Source organism: Lolium perenne, chromosome 3 (assembly GCF_019359855.2).
Source record: "Lolium perenne isolate Kyuss_39 chromosome 3, Kyuss_2.0, whole genome shotgun sequence".
Lineage (NCBI taxonomy): Eukaryota > Viridiplantae > Streptophyta > Magnoliopsida > Poales > Poaceae > Lolium > Lolium perenne.
Window position 1 is genome coordinate 134814652 of NC_067246.2, and position 22776 is coordinate 134837427.

At 45.7% G+C, this 22776-nt stretch overlaps 2 protein-coding genes and 1 long non-coding RNA gene across 4 annotated transcripts; 2 read left to right on the plus strand and 1 right to left on the minus strand.

Annotated features, from left to right (window-relative positions):
• Window positions 1-10096: 10096 nt before the first annotated feature.
• Window positions 10097-11484, plus strand: LOC127342501 (uncharacterized). Its single transcript, XR_007876712.2, has 3 exons — window positions 10097-10351; window positions 10430-11154; window positions 11347-11484. It is a non-coding gene; the product is annotated as an uncharacterized lncRNA (long non-coding RNA).
• Window positions 11485-13334: 1850 nt separating this feature from the next.
• LOC139838003 (uncharacterized) lies at window positions 13335-14087 on the minus strand. Its single transcript, XM_071827353.1, has one exon. It carries the CDS (start codon window positions 14085-14087, stop codon window positions 13335-13337), a length of 753 nt encoding a protein of 250 aa, XP_071683454.1.
• A 5593-nt stretch (window positions 14088-19680) lies between these two features.
• LOC127342503 (pentatricopeptide repeat-containing protein At2g37320) lies at window positions 19681-22343 on the plus strand. 2 transcript variants are annotated; one of them, XM_051368457.2, is made up of 3 exons: window positions 19681-19927; window positions 20135-20223; window positions 20336-22343. In XM_051368457.2, the coding sequence occupies exon 3, from the start codon at window positions 20354-20356 to the stop codon at window positions 22088-22090; it is 1737 nt and encodes a 578-aa protein (XP_051224417.1). In that variant the 5' UTR covers window positions 19681-19927; window positions 20135-20223; window positions 20336-20353; the 3' UTR covers window positions 22091-22343. The 2 variants fall into 2 exon arrangements, with proteins under 2 accessions (XP_051224417.1, XP_051224420.1); XM_051368460.2 differs by lacking the exons at window positions 19681-19927; window positions 20135-20223 and having other exon boundaries at window positions 20335-20460; window positions 20607-22343.
• The last annotated feature ends 433 nt before the right edge of the window (window positions 22344-22776 follow it).

The window sequence follows — 22776 nt, forward strand, 5'->3', positions numbered from 1 at the left end:
TCGACGTTCAGTAGAAGAAAGCTGATCAGCGACCTGTGCATCCTCGCCGGTATTCTCGCCTTGATTAAGGCTCGGGGGGCAGCTCGTCCTAAAATATCTTTAGAGAGCCGATTTTGATGGAATTGGCTGTTTCTGCATTACAACGTGGAAACCAATGGCGACGCAGTTGGCTCGCTTTGGATGGAGCTCGGAGGGCGACTCGCCTGAGAGGCCGATTTTTTTGGAATCAGTTGGTTCTACGTTGCAGCTGTTCTGCAGAATGATGCTTGATTACAGAGTCATCAGTTTCAGCATCCAAACTGATTCAGCAACAGTTCTGGGACTCTCCTGGGAACGTCCGCTCAAAATCAAAGGAAGCCGGTCTGTTGCGATCGGCTGCACCCAGTGCTATCGTCATCGGCAGGGCTAGCTAACTTGGAAGTTAACTTGGAAGGATGACTGAAGTAGCTTGTCTCGCTGGTCATTAAGCATTGGTTAGCAACCGTCAAGGTCAGATGAGGAAAATCGGCTGAGTCGGCATAAGGAACATCGGCAAAATCAAAAGAAATTTTTCATTGATAATAAGATTTCTTACAAAGAGGAGCCGATTGTTCAGCAAAGGGGACAGATTGCTACTGCTAATCTTATGCTAGTAGGTCCCTATTCTAAGGACTGTTGCCGTCTTCGCCGTCGCTGAGGTAGCTGCCTTCATTGCTGCTGTCGACGAATCCCTCGGTGCTGCTACTGTAACCTTCAGCGGAGGCTTCTTCCTCGTCATCATCATCGTCCTCGTCTGACCAAGCCCAGCCCCGGATGCGTTTCGCCGGCGGTTCGTCGGAGGAGGTGTCGTCCTCCTGTTCCTTCTTCATGTCGGAGGAGATGTCTTCGTCTTCGACATCCTCTTCTTCTCTTTTGGTGACAGATGTGAATTTACCCCAAAAGGGAGGGTCGTCGTCGCCGCTCTCCGCCTCCAGTGCTCCGTCAACCAGGTACCGGAGGTCATCTTCCCCGTCTGTTAGGGGCATGGCCCCATCTGACCAGACGAGGTCCTCACCCTCCGGCACGAAGTCGAAGTCCCACTCCTGCTTGTCCCAATGTTTGGGAGCCCGGCGGTTGTACGCCTCCATCTTGTCGTGCTCTGGGACCAACTCGCTTGAGGAAGAGGATTGGAGAGAGACGGAAGACGAGGAAGAAGACGACATGGCTGAGGGAGAAGAGGGTTTTTTGGTGCCGATGGCCGGAACAGAGAAAGGGGATGAAGAGGGTTAATCAGTCGGCACGGTTAAATAATGAGAAGCCTGGTGGGAATTAATGCCATTGCAGTTTCCGAGGAGGTGATGCCAAAGCTATCGAATCTCGCAGAGAAACTAGAAAGACAAGGCATCATGATGAGAATACTGCGACAGGTCTGCTCTGCCACGACATGACCCTTCGAAGGAAAAACAGAGTGGTTTTGAAATTATTATTGCCAAAACCAGGGGGGCATGTGTTATCACCAGATTTTGGCCAAATCAGGAGGTGGGCCATAAGAGAGATGGGCTTGGAAGATTACACGTAGAAGATCTCTGAAGCGGCCTTGCACGAAGAGTTTGGGCTGGATTGCCCGTGTATCTTTAATTATGGTAGATTGTATCTTAGATTAAAAGTTAGAGTTTGTATCGTGCACGGTGGGGATTATTCCCACGTTAGAAAGTCCCCTGGACTATAAATATGTATCTAGGGTTTATGGAATAAACAACAACCAACGTTCAACCAAACAAATCAATCTCGGCGCATCGCCAACTCCTTCGTCTCGAGGGTTTCTACCGGTAAGCGACATGCTGCCTAGATCGCATCTTGCGATCTAGGCAGCACAAGCTCCACGTTGTTCATGCGTTGCTCGTACTGAAGCCTTGTTGATGGCGAGCAACGTAGTTATCATAGATGTGTTAGGGTTAGCATAGTTCTTCGCGTAACATGCTATCGTAGTGCAACCCTTGCATGTCTAGCCGCCCTCACACCTATCTTAGGTGTGGGGGCGGCACCCCGCTTGATCGTTATTTAGTAGATCTGATCCGTTACGATTGCTCCTTGTTCTACAAGGATTAGTTTAATATCTGCAATAGTTAGGCCTTACAAAGGGGGGGAGGATCCAGCGGCGCGTAGGGTGTCGTTCGCTAGTCCTAAACAGGATGTTCCGGGGATCAACTTCGTGTTGGTTTTTAGGCCTTGTTTAGGATCGGCTTATGATCACCGTGCGTGGCCGCGAGGCCCAACCTGGAGTAGGATGATCTGATTATGCGGTGAAAACCCTAAATCGTCGTAGATCTCATTAGCTTTATCTTGATCAAGCAGGACCACCATATATTCGTGCACCCCGTACGAATCATGGGTGGATCGGCTCCTTGAGCCGATTCACAGGACAACCTGAGAGCCGATCGAGGCTCGTATTTAATGTTTATGTGTATGCCATGCAGGAAACTAAGCGAGGCATCTCCATCACCTTCCTGACCAGGTAAAGGTCAGGTGGCACGCCCTTGCATCAGCATCGGACGTGTGACCAGAAGGCTTTGCGGGCCGTCGCTCGGAGGGACCTCAGCCAGCCGCAGCTCTAGGTTGTTCCCGGCTCTACGGTGTTGCCCGTCGCTGCCCACCGGTGGGTTTCTGACGACAACAAATATATCAACGAATAGCAGCAAATTATGATATAAAATAGTGATGCAAATTGGACGTATCAGCCGCCGCCGCCACCGCTGTCGCGAGAGATGAGAAGGAGGAAGCTCGTATCGCTCGCGTCGCTCGGGATGAAATCCACGGGTCGACCCTCGTGTTTCTAAAAATCGGTCGAACAGAGAGGTTTGGGGCAAAACCCGATGGCGTAGAAAACCGGCGCGGTTTAACCGAACGCGTCTTAGACGTGGGCTGGTGTTTAACCCCCGGGGGCCCAACACCTGTGTAACCACGCGGATTTTGGCCCAATACCGGTCGGGCTGGGAGCAACCGAACGAGGCCTGAAGCGGAGCAAATAGAAGTGAGATATGAAGCTTAGGCTCTAGTCCTCGCGTGTAGTCTCCTAACCTTGCGGAGCACCACGTCCAAAAGCGTCATCTCCCTCGATCTAACCAACAGCCAACACTGCATGTGTAATGACATTTGAAATATAGCATTAGCAGAGTGACCAATCGACTTTCCTTCAATAGTGAGTTTGTTACGTATATTTCACAATGCCCAGCATTGGGCCGCAAACGTAAACCACGCGATCCTACGAAGGGTGCCTGCTAAGCTTTGGGCTAGCGCGATTAACTCCCCGTCCCCTGTTGGGTTCCAGCTAGTGCCAAGGAGCTCCCTAACTCCCGCCCACATGAATCTTGCATGTCACAGGCAAAGAAGGTGTGGTTGCAGTCTTCTGACTTCCCACAGAGACTACACAGCCTGTTGGATGGGCCATGGCGTTTCGCCACCTGATAACTGGACAAAAGTCTACTCCGAATGAGCTGCCAGAGGAAGACTTTGATCATAGGTCCTACCCTTTCCGCCACACTTCCTTGAAGTGGGTAACTGTGGCCCCCAGACCAAGGTAGATAGACCGGGAGGAGAAGACCCCAGATGGGTCAAGAGACCACAAGATTTCATCCTGGAGGTTGAACGTTGGGAGTGCCTGCACCTCCCAACACAGGTTGTCCCATTCCACCGTTTCACTCTAGCAGCATGGACCGTAATGAAAGGCCGGCCGCACAACTAAAAAGATGGGGGAACCTAGCCATCAGGGGACCTGACCCATTCCACCAATCAAGCTAGAAATAGGTTCGCAGCCCATTGTAAACCCTATGCTTCTCCCAACTTGAAGTGCCATTTGATTTTTTGTAAAGCATTCCAAATTTGGGAGCCCTTGGTGGGTAGTGCACGCAAAAAGAGGTTCCTACCCCGTAGATATTTCGCGTTAAGAAGGTCAGCCCACAGACCTCTACTGCCCTAGTGAAGTTTCCAAATCCACTTAAGCATCAGAGCAATGTTCATCAGCTTAGTATTGAGGATTCCTAGACACCCAAATGCCTTAGGCTTGAACATAATTGAACAGTCAACCATATGATACTTTCGCCTGTCCCCCACTACTTCCCAAAAGAAGCGGCACATATGATTATCCATTGCATTGTGCACAGGGTCGTGCAGCAGGTAGATACCCATGGCAAACATAGGTAGGCTGGTTGGTCAGCCCCAGCATGCCTACCGAGGCGTGGAAAATACCATGGCACGGGTCAACCCTATGACCCACCTTGTCAGGGAGGAAGCCCCAGTCATCCACCCAGAGAGGTGCGTCGCTTACCGGGAGGCCAAAATATTTCATGGGAAATTTGCCCAGTTTGCACTTGAGCTAATTTGCCAACCTAAATTTCTCCCAGTCCGTCCCCCGTTGCCATCACCTCACTATTGTCAAAGTTAATCTTCAACCCTGATATGTTTTCAAAGCAGAGTAGGAGGAATTTGAGATTTGCGGTCCCCAGATCGGTCGGCTCCCTAAGGATCATAATATCATCCGCGTACTGAAGGTGAGTCACTCCCCCTAGAATTAGGTGCGGGACCACCCCATGGATATGTCCCGCCGCGCTAGCCTGAGAGAGCATAGCCGCCAAAGCATCAACCATAAAGTCGAAGAGGATAGGGGATAGGGGTTTCGCTCTATCTAACTCCACGAGCGTTACGGAAGAAGGGACCAATCTCTCCTCGTTCACATTGATCGCAGTCTACCCACCCCTGACCAACTGCATCAAACAGTAGACCATCATATCCGAGAAGCCCTTCCCCATAAGGACTTCTTGGAGAAAGTCCCGGTTCACCCGGTCATAGGCCTTCTCAAAGTCCAATTTAAGAAGCAAGCCCCCAAGCTTTTTGACCTGGAGTTCAGGGCAAGCACTCTCTCATACAAGCACCTGCCTTTGATGAAAGCCATTTGGCTAGATCGATAGTTATATGGGCAATCGTCGCTATGGGGATGGCATAAGCTTTTGTGATAAACTAGAAGGATACCCCGCACGTTGCAGCGGAAATTTCTCTGATAACTCAATTTTGTAAAAAAAAGGATATAGGTTGATTGGAATAAGATGTTATTTGTAGGAACATGCAGGATTCAATTGACGTAAATAGTCAAGAGGCTAACTAAAAAATTAACTTGAAATGGTTATGTAGTTGGCGGCTAAAAGTTGATGATGTGGATAATTGGAGGGCTTAAAAATAGATAATATGGCTTGCATGTAGAGTATTAATAAATGTTAGTGGGGATGACATGGACAATTGAATGGCTAATAGAATGGATGATGTGGATAGCTTGCATGTTGAGATAGACAAATTAAAAGATATTTTAGTGAGGTTTTACTTTATAAGAGACTAGGAAATTTGCCCGTACGTTTCTACGAGTCTACTTTTACTTAATAATTTTTTATCGGTCAAGAATTTAATACCGTAAAAAATGATGCAAGTCTTTCTTGACGGGTGGTGTCCTGCTGTTAAGAGCATGTGATATTGTTCCCCTTCGTTGGCTATCTGAGAGGGTTGAAGGTGCTTGGTATCTACATGGTCTTACTGGATCCCTTCTCTCCGAATATGATTTACACTTGATACTCCTCCATGGCCATAGGCATATCATTCTTGATCTTACACGTGAGTAGGTTCTTCCTCTCGTCTCGGAGCACCCTTTCCAATGTGACAATGTGACCCTCACATCGATGGTGTTGGCCACTTCGCCCATCTCATCGTTCACATCAATGCCTACCTACACCCTCGATTTTACAAAGTTGACCTCTTCATCCAAGATGAGCCCATAGCTTGTTGCTCGCCAGCCACCATCATTAGATTTGAAATTTAACCGATATTTGCTTAGTTGTCGCATTTTTCTTGAATGTTTCTCTGCGAAATTGGTCACGGTATGGCTATGAGGGTCATTCTATCATTGCCACGTGATGGCGGAACCTTTCACCTTGCCTCTTGATGGCGAACAGTTTCACCCAATCACTGTGTGTTGATGCGTTTTACTATGCCTCGAACATCGTCCTTATCGGCACAATTGGTACGGACGGGGTTTTGGAAATGTCAGCAAAACGGTTTTAGTAGAGAAACTTGAGTCGCAAGTTTTGTTTAAAATGGTCACTTCGGTAGTAGCATAGAATTTTCAAAAATAACATGGGGCGAAAATTCACATAATAGATTAGAGTACTAATTAATCGTAAGGACAAATTTAATCATCTTTGCATTTTTCTGATTAAATTGGTGTGGCGTGTTTAGATTATTAGCTAACCACATGCTTAGGCAGGTAAATTTTCCACCATATTTTTCTTATTCTCACATCACTATTCTTTCGTACTCTTTTTTCTTCAAATTGATAGGCAGAGCATGGGCAGCATCGCCTGTGTGGTGATGTCCGCCGCCTGGAAGTTTCACAGAAATCAATTAACTCGATCTATCAATATCTTACCTGCTCTCTTCTATTCCGTTTCTGCGGAGAGTGAGATTGACCCAAGGAGTGGCAGCGATGGGTGCGCAGTCAGTTCCTGCCATCGATCGATCAGGAGTTCTGCTGTTCTAAAAGTGTCTTACGTTTATATGGAATGCTGTTTTGAGCTATCGTTCCACATAAACGAATTTAAAAAAGGAAGAAGGTTTTAGCTCCCTTCCATTGTCTTGGGTCGAAGATCAAGCTCTTTGAAAGCCGAGGTCTAGTGGAAGAGGCGGAAGAAAGCTTGGGAAGCATGGACTTGAGCCGAAGTCGAGTCGTCAGGAAAGAACGAAAGATAGCCTGCCTTCGCCCGGGGGCCAATACAAAAATATCTGCTGAACAGAGTATAAAGAACGCAGGGTGAGCTGGGCAACAAAGAGATCCACGGAGAGCACACTGCGTGGGTCGCCCGGGGCGTGGCGGACACCAGCGACCTCTCCAGGACAGCTGCAAGGTATCCGCCTCCGCAGCGGCGTCGAGAAGGTGTGATCAGAGCACCGCGAGCCGTTCATGAGCAGAATCGGCCGCGATCCATCAAACTGGTCGAGCGGCAACAGGGTGAGCCTCAGATCCATCGACAGCACATTAGATTTGAGCTCTAGAACGTCTCTGAAATCCCAAATCCCAAATCCTCACCATGGTCTGCTGAGAGTGAGCAACGTTGAGCGAGGCGGTGGTAGGTCATTGGTATGTTAGTCGATCTGTGCTGGTAACATCCCGCCGGCGTCGTGAACCCTGCCACCAGATCTACCGGGAGAGGCAACCGCGAGAGGAGTACAAGGTGCGGACAACCGAGCGTCTGGTCCTACAGAAGAGTGTGTATGCTGCAGCGGAGGAGGCCGGCCTGGTGCCGGGGGCGTACCAGCAGATGGAGTTCCGACTCCCGCGCTACGCTATCGACGCGATGGGTAACCACGGGGAGGGGCGAGGCAGGCGGCGGGGGCATGAAAGGGGATCTCAATTTCTCGTGCAGGCTCGGATGGGATGGTAAAAAGATAATACTCTGAACCGTTTTTCCACTTGCCGGTGGCATGGGGAGTAATTTCCATCAACTCCAGGGGTATAAAAAAATGGACAACGGAACTCTTTTTGCTTTATTATTAGGTATAGACTAGGACAATGCCCGCGCGTTGCAGCGGAAGAGCAAAAAGTGTTAACCATGTAGTCAACGTTACATTTAGTTTAATTAAGTTGGACTATAGAAACTGCTGAAAATAAGTAAATGTTCATATGCAATTTGTACATTAGTTGATTATGGTATGGTTTTGGGGTAAGGCGCATTTTCAGAACATGAATAGTAGTGAAGCTGATTGAAACAGTTCCGAATTTGATTATACTTATAGTTTTCGTAAGTTGCATGATATTCACGCACTAAGTTACAGGCCTTTCGAAAACTTACGGGATTCTTTCAGACTATTCATTGTAAGCTTGTCATTTTTTCCTAGGTTGCATACTTTTGAATTTCCGTAAAAAAATTGCCACGTACATGTACGTGTGTACTTTACATGCGGAAATTTTTATATAAATTTCCAGTGGTCGGGAAATACGATTTTGCCGCGCTACACTGAACCGGGATCAGCAGCACCTCGGTGCAGCTGCACATTTCCGGTTTTGGGGTCATGGTCTTACTACTCCTACAAGTCCTTGTCGTCCCTTGTTCTTCTGCTGGAAGCGAGTAGCTGGTATATTTTGTGTTCTTATATTTATAATGCCCTCATCCATTTCATGTTTTATTATAAAACTAAAATAATAAAGTTTTAATATTTTACAAAACCTGTTTTACATAACCCTAGCATCAGTTCTCTCTCTCCTGATTCACTCCTCCCACGTAACATGATCTAGAACTTCTCTCATTAGAGCAAGTCCAATAAAAACCGCTAATTTGACTGTTTATATACAATTTGAATAGATCTCTAAAGAATCTGCCTCTTCCGATAAACAATCTACTTTCAATAGATCTCTAAAATAAAAATGATTAAAATACTGGGCTGATAATTTGCTTTTCTTTGATGGCACTCATCATCTTGAGTTAAACTTGAAAGTTGTGAAAAAATAATATGATAACCATAAATTTACTTTTAACACCTGGAGAGAGCACACAACGTGACACCTTCCTTGAATTATGCTCTACGTATACTTATATTTGGGCAACAATCCTTTCCATTTAATCCCTTCCCTTCCTTTCAACTTTTATTTAGGCGACACACGCGTCGATGCGGCCAAACATGCAGAGCCCACAAAATCCATTCAAGTCTATTCCCTTCTGTTTAACTTTCTTATTTTCTCCTTTCAAATCTCCCATGATCCCTACGGCAACCTCAGACGGACGGGGCTTGCCTGCTCCCGCCCTTTGCTTCCATCGGTGCTCCCCGCGCATCCCACGGCTCACGTTGGTTTCTCATCGTATGTTCCTTCTTCACGAAAATAAATCTGCAAATACGAGCTAAGTAATACGAAACGCTCCAGAAATACTTCCATCAACTGAGATCGTACACCTACCGCGACCGACGCAAGACATGGGACATGGCACAACATCTTGAAGAAAGTGGAGCTCGTTGATTGTTGATTCATGCGCTAGCCTCCAAGTCGTTGATTGTTGATTCATGCGCGCCATCCTCTAGATCACCGATTGATGCAATGTTTGATGAATTTGATCGTCAATTTGTTTGTATTTGCCAAATGTATTCCGTGAAGAAAAAACTGGCTGGGGATGAGAACTGGCGGGAGCCATCCGATACATCGGGGAACACGGATGGGAGCAGAGAGCGGGAGCAGGCAAGCCCCGTCCACCTCAGACACGCTAGCCAATTCCTTCCTGATCATGTGATGCTTCTGTTTTATCTTGGCTACTTGTTAATTCGTAGGAAGCTGACGTATATAAGCAGGCAAGACTATCCGTAACTCAGCGAGCTGGGACTAATTATACCCTATATAAAAGCTAAACTGTTTAGTGCATCCTAATTGATTCTGGTACTGTAGATTGACTATTTATCCTATGGCTACTCCAGTCATCTTGCAACGCGTGGACCTTAATTTTTTTTCCTCTTTCATTCGGTTGATCAGATCCTTTTTGTCTTTTTTGTTTTACGAAGAGGCTACCGGTTACCGGATCCTATGCCTTTTTCTTGCGATGGCATCCGGTGAGAGTAGGTCGCTGCAGTTAATGTGACACGTTCATAATTTAGTACCTTTCAAGAAGACTGCCGTATTTTCTCACCGCTTTGACTGGCTTCTTCCAAAGACTCAGCCTTATTCACGTTTCCCCTCACAAGCGCGAGACTATTTCCAATTCCCGTCCCATCACTGCTTCCACTAACCAACACCAGTTCCATCCCGTCAGCCAGGCGTCGGAGCGCTCTCCCATCTCGCGCCGGCATGATGTGATCCTCCTCGGCGAGCCGAATGGCTTCCCAGATGAAGGTGTTGGCCTGTGGTGAGCAGGAAGGGGGGAAGGGGCTCGTGTATAGCGGAAAAAATTGGAGGCAGCGAGCAGACGAGTTGGGGTTAGGTAGCGCGGTTGGGTAGCGTCGTTGGAGGCATACATCAGAAAGAGGAGGAGTGGAGGACCTCGAGGAGGTGCACGAAGAACCAGACCTAGGAGGCGGCAGCAAAGGGGGGGCCGAGCGGCAAGCGCAAGCAGCTCCCGGCCACAAGGAGCTGGTCGCGGAAGATGAACTCGACATGGGTGAGTAGGATCTTGAGCGCGACGACGCCGACGAGGAACTTGAGATCTGCAACGGCGTCGCCATGCCCGAAGCCGCCGGGCGAATCTCCTTGCCAGCGTCACCGTCGCCTCATCCATGCCGTCTGCCTTCCCCGTCCATGCCGGTGACAATAGGGTTAAGGAGGAGTAAGGGATCATAGTTCGACAGCTTAGACGCGCACATCGCCCACGATGATGCCATGGTGCGTTCCTCCTCTCTCTCTCTTTTTCGTGTTTTTGTGTTTGCGAGATTAAATTTTGATTTGTTCCTGTCCCTGCAGCAACTGAAAGGGCTGACTTCATGGATGGGATGATACTTTGTTTCCGTCAAAGCTTTTACTGTTGAACTTCATTGATGCGACGACAGGCTGATTTCAGTTGTCGTTTGCTGTAGGAATTTGCAGAGTCTTCGTGAGAGCAAGTCTCCAGCAGAGCAACAACAACTAAGGTTAAAGAAGAAGATACCGCCACGGAAAATACTGGTTCCCTTACCCCCTATCCAATGCTGCTAATGCCTATGTGATCTCTAACTGCACATTGCAAGAACACGTCAAATTTGCCATCGTTTGATGTTAACTTTTTTTTTGTTTATGAGGGAATGATCTCTGGGTATTTTTTTTAGCCGCCTACATAATGCTTGAAAGAATCACGAATTCAACAATTCAATCTTTGTCAATATATGTGAGCATGCTTCATGAGTTCTGGGCTAAAAGTGTAGAAACTGAATATTCAGAGTCCATTCGTACTGTAGAACTATTAAATAGATCAATTTTTGAAAAGCAACAGTATGGCATAAATGTTTTAAGATCCTTCATGAAAAACTGAAACATGATCAGTTTGCCATCTACAATCAGATGCTTACTTAGTTAATTTGATGTTAAATTTTCCCGTAAAATATGAGAGTTCTTAGTTGCTGAATTCTGTTTTCCTACGAGACATTGTCTAGATATGTAGATTAAAGATGGGCGATGGGTCGGCGCTTTCTGCAGATTAAGGAAATCTTTAGGTATGATTCTCAGCAAAATTTGTGTCCCTATGCATGCCTTCACTATACAAATGTAGTAGAACCACTCTTTGACTTCCAAATAGTTCCAGTTGATACAGTGATTGAACATCTCACAAGAAAGCTACGTATGTTTAAGGTTATGACTATTCACTAATGCACTGATGAAAAACAGTTGTTTCTTATCATTACCAGGGGAGGCGCTATGAGCTTTGGACCTCTGCGGAAATGACGGGGTCCTTGGTCAATGGATGTGCCTGCTTACAGGTTTTATGTGGCAGAAAATCCAATTCATCTGAAGAGCATAATTGTTGAGCTATGACTGATCATCACTCTAAAAAATACGCCCTTACTTATGTGGACACCCGTCATTGCTGAAGAAATGTTCTCCCCATATTATGCATTGGAACATATTGCAAGATAAATTAGCAAAGGTCACCTGTTAGAGATCTCATATATCTCTTCTATGTCCAGTCCAAGCTGTGAAGTTTCTTATTTTTAAATCACGAGAATACACTGCCTTGGAAATTTCAAGTTATTTGCATGCCATGAAATTGGGGAAACATACTTCTTTAGGTACAGATTAAAATTTAATGATGGTTGACGATGGTAGACAAGCACAGGTTTTTTATGTGGACTGCTGCAACTATGAAATAAATTTTGAGGATATTTGTGAAGTTTGGACCGTTGGACAAATATTTAACTTCCCGTTTTGGAGTCGAGCTACAGAATTATCATGGATGAAAAATACGAAAATCTGCTACATTAGTTCATGACCTTTTAAGTCACCTGTAGCATATTGCAGCTTTATGCAACTTCATGTTAGTGCATACATTTCCATTGCGCAGACTACATATTTACTTATTTGTTATATAGTTGCATTATAACATCATGCATATTTCCAGTTTAACTGGCCTTTGCATATCTTTGTACTTTGTTGTGCAGGACTTTATTATATTCCATCCTTGCATTCCATTTTAGATTTTTCTATTTTCATCTGAACAAGATTATAGGTGATTGTATTGAAGATGCACGAGAAAGAAAACGTCAGCCAATTGATCTCACGATTTCTCTGTTTTTGTGCAGTATTGAATCAGACTTCCCTGGCGACAGCGATGAAGATGGGCCTTCAGCAAACAAAGAGAGCAAAGAAATCATGGTCCTCGACTCCTCCAACGTGGACGATGACGATGATGGCAAGCATTCACATTTCCAAAGCCACAAAGCATCACGATGACGCGAGCATTCATATCTCCAAGCCACAAAGTATCGAAGATGGTTATCCTGGCATTAGCTTCTTTAAGTTTCCATCACCCCATGTATGTCCATATTTTTCATTTAGTAAATCCGTTGTGGTTTCTTTCATGTCCAACAACCTGGCTTGATGGGCTTTGGAGAGATGTTTCTATTGTTAACCGACGCTTTCCCTCATGTATGCAAGTAACTTTTAAACGATCCTACTTGCCAACACAGGGATACCTTATGTTGTGCCCATTAGCCATTCTACGTGCGGCGTGCCGCCGCGCCATAGCTTCCTAGTCATTCCTAATGTTTGATCGCCCGATGCTTTCATTTATTTCTGCCGTTCAATACACGGGCCAACCAGGAAATAAAAGCCCATAGCGATGCGAGAAAAATCCAAGAGCAAAGGGACCTGGGCCAACCAGGGGCACAAGGCGAGCTCCGTCCAGCGACGGACGAGACAAACTGATTTCAACATATGCGGTGGCAGTTCTTGTAATTTCATCCAAAAAATATGGGTAAATAAAAAAACGGATGAAAATTTTGGGGAAAAACCTTAATTCCTTTATTAGTAGGTATAGATATAGATTTGAAAATAAGTTAATACTAGCAAAAATACCCGCGCGTTGCAGCGGAAGAGTGAGAAGACCTACATCGCAGGGCACATAAATAATTTTGTCGGTACGACCATCATGTGGTTAAAACGTCCATAAGGCATCGGTTTGAAGGTAGGTGCGGCGATACGACTTGGAGCCATTGCCTTGAGGATTATTATAGAAAATATGCTCATGCTCGTTGCGATGGGAGATGTATTTTTAAATATCCTTAGATTTCTATTAAATAAACTTCCTTGACGGTGGCGCAATTACTGTCAAGAACTAAGATTGTTTTTAAAAATAATATATATACACATTTTTTTTTGCAGGAAATCTAGTGAGCTTTTATTCCATCAACACAGCACCCTCGCTGTCCGCTTGGATACTAGTTACAAGAAAACTAGGGGGAGACGACATCCAACATTCTGAGACCCCAAGTGTGCATGCAAGCTTCGCACACAAGTGGGCAGAATGGTTAGAGTGCCTCTTAACATGTTTAATACAGAAAGAAGTAAAATCTCTAGCAAGCTCTTCAACCTCGAAAAGAATTGGCGCTATTAACGAGCGCGAGCCTTGGCGTGTGACCCATAGATCAACAACCTCCAAGCAATCCACCTCCATTACTACCTGTGCAAACCCTCTCAGTTTTGCAAACAGGACACCCTCGCGGAGAGCGAGCGCCTCGGCCACCAAAGGATCAGTGACGCCCTCCTGCGGTTTACTCCAGGCACCAACGAAGCCTGACGCAGTTCTTGCCACTCCACCCGCTCCGCATTTTCTGGCATCCAAGGCAACACCAGCATCAGTGTTCACCTTGATCCAACCATCATCGGGTGGTTTCCACCCAAAACCTGGCATTATTTTCGTATGGCCACTAGGCAGATCAAGGATCGCAAGATCATCTCTGATCCGCTTCACAGAATGTACAGGATCAGTAGTGCCATTGTCATGTGTAATACTGTTTCTTGACGTCCAGATCGCCCACATGATTGTAATGATCTTCGGCCTATCTGAGTCTAAAATGATCGGGTCACATAAAATGTCCCGTTCCCATGTGCTCGGGTGCAGGTCCGGTAGTTTAACATCGAGCCAGATCATCGCCTCCACCCAGAATTTTCGTGCATGGCTGCATTTGATGAGCGCATGCATCAAGTTTTCGTCTGCATCTAAGCAGACGTTGCATCTCGCCAAAGGCACAACATGTCTATATTTGAGAGTACTTTCGACTGGAAGAATTCCCCGAAGAACCCTCCACCAAAACACCCTGACCTTCGGCACCACTTTGAGCTTCCACAGTCGGTTCCATATTTGTATATGTTTCGATGAGGATTCTGTAATCGTCCCTTCTTCTTGAGCAGCATGCTCGTTATGAGTCACTAGAGATTGATACGCAGATTTTACAGAATAAACAGCCGACTTCTCCAAAGCCCAAGCCCAAGAATCATTGCCACCAGCTCTCAACGGTATATTTAAAATAGCATCAGCATCTGGTGCAATAAAGTTCCTTCTAACCTTCTGTATGTCCCATGATCCACATAATGCATCACATAATATACTGGAACACTGCATACATGGTATAATTAAATTGCAATAGGAGTTCCACTTCCAATATAGGAGAATCGAAATCATTAAGAAATTTCATAAGAGGTTCTCCATTTAGGGTTGGCAAAAAAGTAGAGGACATAGTATTTAGGGGCGTGCTCCCGACCACATTGCTAGTCGGCTGCGGTGTTTGATAGCCACCAACGCTTATGAGGTTGCTCAGAAGGCGATGCAAGTCACGTTTCGTGTCCCCGTCCGGCCATCCCTATTCCTGAGAAGCTCGGCCTCCGCACGGAAGAGCTATCTTGTCATGCGACAGAAGGGAATCGAGGTTGTCGTCATCGGCCAATGCTCCTCTAGATAGGCGGTACATCGAGTCCTCCTCCAAATTGCCACTACACCGAATGTCTGAATCCTCTCCCAAATCTTTCAATATCGACTAAATCCCGACCACGAAGGCGACATGTCATGGCTGGTAGCTTGGCCCTTAACGCGTAGGAGGAATGACGACATCTTAAAGGTCGTGTCGAGGAGCGGGCGAAACAGGGAGACACCTTGGGTGCGGTCCTATGGACAGTGGCCTCCGCGTCACCGCTCCTAGTTCCGGCGATGCCTAGCCAGTACTCATTCGCGCGAATCAAGATGGTTCGCTAGGTGGCGTAGTTTATCGGGGTTTAGGACCTCAACGTGTAGGTATTTAAAGTACACATTCGATCGCTCAGGTTTGAGACCAACGAGACCCTATAGAACGAACCAAGGATTCCACGTTGGGTTCTTGCAGGACTCTGCTACTCGTATGAATCCTACGACAACGAAGGATAGTAGCTGCTACTTATATGAATGGTACGAACAGTGAAGGAAACATAACACATGAAGAACAAAAACTCTACCACAGATGGAGGCGCATGACACACGAACTACGGAAACGTTAGCTCATTGATTATTAAATAAATATTAAAGATAAATATTAAAGATAATTTTGTATTTTTCTATTTAAAAAACTATTTCGTAATACTTATGTAAAATGAGGAAGAAAAAATGTGCACAAGTATTTTTGAGCTTACTATAATGTGATGGAACCGTGCAAGGATCAAGAAGCAGGTCCAACATGTCATTGAAACGGGGTGAGGGATTTTATTTAAAAAAAAATGTGTGTTGTGGTGTGCGTTTAAGTGCTACTAACGTACAAGCCCTTTCATCTCAAAAAAAAAAAAAAAAAACGTACAAGGCCTTGAACACAGTGTGTCGTTGAGAGAGAAGGATAAGGCTTCCTTGCGGAAGGGCTCGATGCCCAGACACCAGACTTCCTCCTCGCACGACACCCCGTCCACCAGCACGTCTGGTCTCCTCCTGCTCGGGGAACCAGCGAGACGCCGAGGCAGCAGAAGATCTTGCTCGACCTCAACCGCCGCTTCCCTTCTCCTTTCTCCGCCTTCGTCTGAATTTGTATCTCACGCCCAACTTCGTGCTCTTGGCCGAGCTCGCCTCTTTCATCCATCCAGTCGTTCGATCCAACATTTGCTGAGACTAATAATCCTTCCTTCTAAGGATGGCAATGGAGCGGGTTTGGACGGATATAGAAAAATCAGATCCATGCCAAAACCATCATCCTGGCTCTACCCCGTCCACGAAAGTATCCATGGGCATGGATATCGCCCCAAATCCAAATCCGGTGGATACCCGGATATCCATGGGTATCCATGCCCATAAAATTTGAATACCATTTCAGCAATATTTCACGTGCATTTCATCAATAATAAGCTAACTTGAATATTTTGGCAGCATTTCGACAATATTTCAGTAGCATGGCAGCCATAATTATGTTGACAGTTCACCATGCTATCTCTTTTGACTTGATGCATATTAATAATATCCTGCCTAATAGTATTCTCGACACCACCTTAAATAATGGTTGCAAACAATTGCAGAACTTACGGAAGCGGGAGTGATCAACAATTGACAAAGGGTACTCATGCACACATATCATCAATGCAAGCTCTTTTCTAGCCACTTCTTGATTGAAATTAGTATTCTCTATACTTACACTTCCATCAATATCTTTCGACAACTTCAATTTCTGTTGTTTAGGGCCCATTGGTGCATTCCTAGCAGGACATGTGCTGCGGTGGGGTGGTTCCGTAAGTGCGTTGTACCGGAGTTTGATTCTCCAGCAAGATTATGATGACACCAATTACATATAGCTCTGTTCTTCCCATTAAATAATTGTTTTGTGAAATCTTCCCACACATCAGATGTAAGATTTCTCTTATTAGACCCCCTACTAACAACAGCTTGGTCTACTGTCGCCTCAACATCAACAATACCTTGTGAGGACTGTGGATTTGCAAGAGGAGCATCGGCAGCTGAGTTCTCTACAGCTTGTGAAGCGTTGCTGCCCGGAGTTGTTGTTGAGTCATCCGCTGCAAATGTCCCTGTTACAAATAACATCATGAGGCGACGAAATTAAACAGACAGAAAAATACAACATCATTGCAGAGGGAGGAAGCAGTGTTGTATTCATCCACGAGGGGCTCGATATATAGAGTACAGGCAATGATACACACTAAGCTTGAGTGTTGTATTCAGAAATATGTTAGGTTCATATTCAGCAGGCAATGATACGCACTAAGCAATGATACACACTAAACTAGAGTACAAGCAACTAACATATTTCTGCCCGAAGCAGTATTTCTGCCCGAAGCAGTATTTCTGCCCGAGTACACAATCTCTACCACTGATTACTAAATAACAACTGACCTAGTGTACACACATGAAGTGTGGGACTAACCAAGACACGATCTAATAATCATGAGGCCAATCATCCGTTTCTCACAACATAATTTTGAACAAGGGTACCTTGACGGGTTGTTGATGTTGCAGATCCTGTGGTGGCTACTGTCGTTCCTCTCGCTCGCCCACGTCCGTTTCTCACGACTGGCGGCATTTGATCAAAATCGTGAGGCTGCCCTATGAGGATTGAGGAATAAATTGAAGGTGGATTAGTAGGTAGAGGGAACAGCAGCAATATGAGATGGATTAGGCAGAGAAGGGGCGGAACAGACGGACGGGACAAGCAGCGTCTTACCAGCAGCCACCGGAGAAGAAGGGCGGAACGGACGCCAAGGTTGATCGAGGTGGCAGGGACGGAGACGACGGACTGGCGCGGCGCGGCGCTGCACCTTCCCTCGCCGCCTGCTTCCGACGGGGCGACGGGATTTTGCAGGAGATTTCGTGCGGGAGCCCGGGGCCAGGGTATTTCCTATTTAGCGATAGGGAGGAGATGGCTCGATCAGTCCATTATGGCAAGCAATCGTATAAACGAGGAGGCGGAGCAATCAACAAAAGAGGCACAGTCAATGCGGCCGGCGGTTCCATGATTATTTATATGACAGTATAAAATCATTAGGGCCTAAAAAAGGCAGCTAATCATAGGTAAAATCGCATGTGTCACTGACATGTGGGTCCCACATGTTAGTTGGATATCCATCGAATATCCACGGAGCAAAAGCTCTCTCCGTGCCCGCTCCATGAATTATCGGATATCCGCCCCATGAAATCCGTGGACACAATCAACCCTCCATACCCGTGCCCGACTGGTCGAATATCCGTGGATACCCGGATCCGTGGATAAAATTGCCATCGTGACTTCCTTCGGTCCTTCCTTTCCTTTTTTATTTTGCCAAACAACCTCTCATATGTGCTGGCAGCACCGGTTAATTCAATTCATGCAGGCAACATATTTCTAATCCCAATCAATGGTGCTATTTCTTGTTGATTCACCTTGCTGATATTGTAGACAAATTCGATTCTATATAAACCGATAATACTCATTGCAAGGGAGCGATGTGGGACTATTCAACACAATTCATCGGTTGCCTGAGTGTTTTTGTGAATGTGGATTTCTTTTACCAAATAGACAAGCCCACCAAAACTAACCGAGCGCACCAAATGGCTGGCCCACCAATGACCGTGACCAAAAAGCTCTACGCGTGCGCGATGCGGGACGGATGCTACGAGCCGTTTTGTTACTGAGTGGTGGCAGTCCTTGTAATTACGACATAAAATTTGGGGCAAGTCTAAAACGGACGAAAATTTAGGGGAGAAACTTTACTTCCTTTATTAGTGGTAAAGATAAAGATAAAGATAAGAGCTAAATCAGTAGCCAAGGCCCAGTAGCTATACCACGAAATCAGTAGGCCTGATTCAAGACTTAACAACCAACGAAGCCCAAGGCAGCAGGGGCGGGGGCCGTGGCCCACCCAGAAATTCTGCTGGCCCAAAACTATATCCCATGGGAAAAAAATGAGAAAAGGCCCGATTAGCCCATCCTGGAAGCAGTCCATGCGTGGAAGAGTCGTGGAGAACTGGAGATAGCATCCAGGACTCACGCATCGGCGTCACACTCGGCACCACGCCCCGACCGCCGCCGCCCGCCGCCCCCCCTCCCCCCCGGCCCCGCCCGCCCTCGACTGCGCTGTCCGCCCGGCGCTCGCCACTGCTCTGCAGGTTTGCCCTCACTGCCTCAGTGCCACGCTGACCGCCGGCCGCCGCACTGAACGCCATTAGAGCACATACTCTGTTATATGAACTGATCTCTTCCTCTATTTTCAAGTTTTCATATGAACTACTCTCTGTATTATGTGTATTTGTTCTGTGTATGTTAAGTCTTATCTATACCTATATAATGATAAAAGCAAAAGGATTTTTCCGGTCGTTCGTCCAATTGAAAACTGCCCTGAAAGTTGGTACAAATTACCCACCACTCTACCTGTAAGTTAAAATCTATAAAGGGGTTCGTCGTCCATTTTTATCGTTTCCAATTTTGCCCCTAAAAGTTTGGGAGTATTACAGTGCGCTGCCATTGTTGAAAGTTTCATGGCAATGAGAAACTGTAGATTAAAGAAATGATGTAATTTTCTATTTATGCTATATTCTATCATGTAAAACTCTTTTCATGTTTTGAACTATTTGTATTGTAATCGTGCACATTTAATATATGTATTGAACTTCAATATTTACAATGAATTTGTCTTGTATATTGTTCATTACTTCACTATGCAAAGGTTTTTCACATTTTGGGGGGGCGCAAATTTTTTTTTTGAGGTGTGCCAATTTTTTTTAAGGTGGGCCCCCCCCCCCCCCCCCCCCCCCTCCAATTCTTTCCTGCGTCCGCCACTGGACACCAGGCGACCGCGACGCGTCCGGGCACCCCGTCATCCGCAACCCGAAGACCGCGACGCAGTCTTCCACTGCGCAGACCTAATCCTACCTCACCGGCGGCGTCCCGGGTCCTCGGCGTTCGGAGGAGACTGGAGTGCTGGGCGCAGACGCAGCGTCCGGCGGGGCGGGGCGAGCCGTGGGCGATTCATTCAGGCTTCACTTCGGTTGCCGAATTGGTATGTTTGAGCGAATGGATCCACTGTATTTTACTTCTCTGAAAGAAGAAATGGCAAGAGGTCTGAATGTTAGTCTGGTTCCTGTTGATCATTACTAAACTGAATGTTAGTCTGCTTCCTGTTGATCATTACAGTAGATACAAAATGGTCTTTCACAGTAGCATTACTAAACTATGCCTTCTCTGTTGTTGCGGCCTGCGGGCACAGTTAAATCATTCACATCCAAGCTTCGCCTGCAATCGGAATCCGCTGAAGTTGATGGTCGTATGCAAACATGCTGGAGGAGACGCTGCAGGGTCAGTAATGCACACACAGACTGCATATAATTTGCATATAGCTGGGACCAATGGGTAAATCTTCCATCATGATAAATGTAACTAACTCAAGACATGTGTTTCCCATCCCCAGGTGTGGATTTAGCTGTTCATGCTGCTAGGCATTTTCAAAGGCAGGCCTCACACGACTTCTGCCGTCTGCCGGTGGGTTTACCCATGGACAGCTTCAGTCATGCACAAACACAGCCATCTCCTCTGGTACCGTTTCAGCAACCATTTACCATCATTTTCAGTGGTCCGTCTATGTATGGAAAATTTTGGCACGCACTTACCACGCAAGAGATCAAGAAAGCAAGGGGGTCGCGACACCTGCGATGCACTGAGAGTTTTGCATCTCATGCCAGGGAAGGGATATGATGGCAAAGAGGAAGGTCCGTCCCATCACCGCATTATCAGCGACTGTATGCATGACATCTTGGGAGTTCAATCAGAAAATCATGGTATGAAGAATGGAAAAATACAATTTGTTAACTCAAGCAGTAATCCAGTGCAAATTTTACCCAATACCATTGATTCCCACGATATATCCGCTTGCCCTTTCATGAATAAACACTCAAAGGGAAACAAGTTTATGCTACTTGTGGAGTTGCATAGAAAAGGAATAAGTGTGGATGTGTCTATTTTAACATCTGCCGTGAGTTTTTGTGCTGTTAAGCAATCCATTAGGGGAGGTGCTCAGCTCCATGCCCTACTGATGAAAGTTGGCTGTGACTTGTCTGTCTTTTCTGGTACCTCTCTGATCAGCTTATATGCCAGGTGTTGTCAATTGGAGAATGCTTATCATATTTTTCAGAGCATGCCAGTTAAAAATACTGTGTCGTGGACAGCACTCATTTCTGGTTATGCCCAGGATAATCAGATCGAGCCATGCCTCCAGGTATTTCAGTTGATGAGGCAGTCAGCATGCAGGCCTAATGACATCACATTTGCCACTATCTTCAGTGTGTGCACTAACCACGCACTTCTGGCACTTGGTAGAAGTGTTCATGGTTTAGAACTGAGAATGGGTTTTGATTTGTGTGTGCATGTCTCGAATGCACTCATATCAATGTATGCAAAGTGTGGGAGTATAGATGAGGCCCAATCCATATTTCAGAGGATTGCTTGCAAGGACCTGGTTTCTTGGAATTCCATGATCTTTGGATATTCACAGTATGGCCTTGCTGAGCGTTGCCTAAGCTTGCTAAAAGATATGGAGGCGGAGCACATAGTGCCAGATGTAATCTCTTTCCTTGGCATCCTGTCATCGTGCCGGCATGCATGCCTTGTAGAAGAAGGCCGGCTCTGTTTCAAGGCGATGATCCAACTTGGAATAAAACCAGAGCTAGATCACTACTCATGTATGGTAGACCTCCTCGGCCGGGCAGGATTGCTTGATGAAGCATGGAATTTGATACATGCAATGTCCATGTCCCCCAATGCAGTCATATGGGGTTCTCTGCTGGCTGCCTGTAGGATGCATGGAAACATTCCGATTGGCATCCATGCTGCAGAGCACCGCCTTAAGCTGGAGCCAGGGTGTGCTGCAACTCATATACAGCTAGCAAATTTATACGCCAGCATTGATTGCTGGAGTGATGTGGCCAGAGTGAGGAAGATGATGAAGGAGAAAGGACTAAAGACGAACACCGGTTGCAGTTGGATAGAAATTGGTAGTAAGGTTTATAGTTTCACAGCAGAGAACAGATCAAAGAACCACCAAGTAAACGATGTGCTGGCTGTTCTTGACTGCCTGCGGTCTCATATGGTATACAAGTACGATGTGCTGATAGATGGTCTTGAGTTTGATGACCCTCAACATTTTAATGTAAGTTTTAGCACTGAATAAATATTGGTAGATCATAGATCACCTAACTGTATATGAAGATAGAGGTCAATTTTATAGCAAAAATAGAGGTCTGAGATATGATTCATCTGATTGGATGATCAGTGTAGCCTTTCTTCCGTCCTTAATGATATTTGGACCTTTTTAATTGTAACTCTCTAATAATTCTTTCTTAATTGCATTCTTATGGATGATGGTTTGAGTGGTTTGTATTTGAAGAAATAATAAATGATTGGTAAACTTGCATTATGTTTTACTTCTAATTCCCTGCAAATATTTGGACTTGCCAGTTGTAGTAAAGCAAGCACAAATGAACTATAATCATATAAGATATATTACACATAATTATGTTTCAAGTATTTCTATTCTAACTCTGTGTGTAATTATATTGCACATAAAGTCAATGTGTTACACTTTGATCATTAATGTATACAAGTATCGATTGGACATATTAATGTATACAAGTATCAATTGTACATACTAATTTGTTAAATATTCTTATATTGTGGCGCATTACAAGCGAAAATTATAATAAAAATGTGCATTGAGAACTGTAATGCTGTGAGAAGTCAAACATGCCTTGAGTTTCTGGACGGAGGAGGTATATATCTTGTTTTCACTGAAGCTGTATCGTTCAACTAAGTGCTGACAACATTTATATAAACTTAAGACTACATAATATGTTGTCA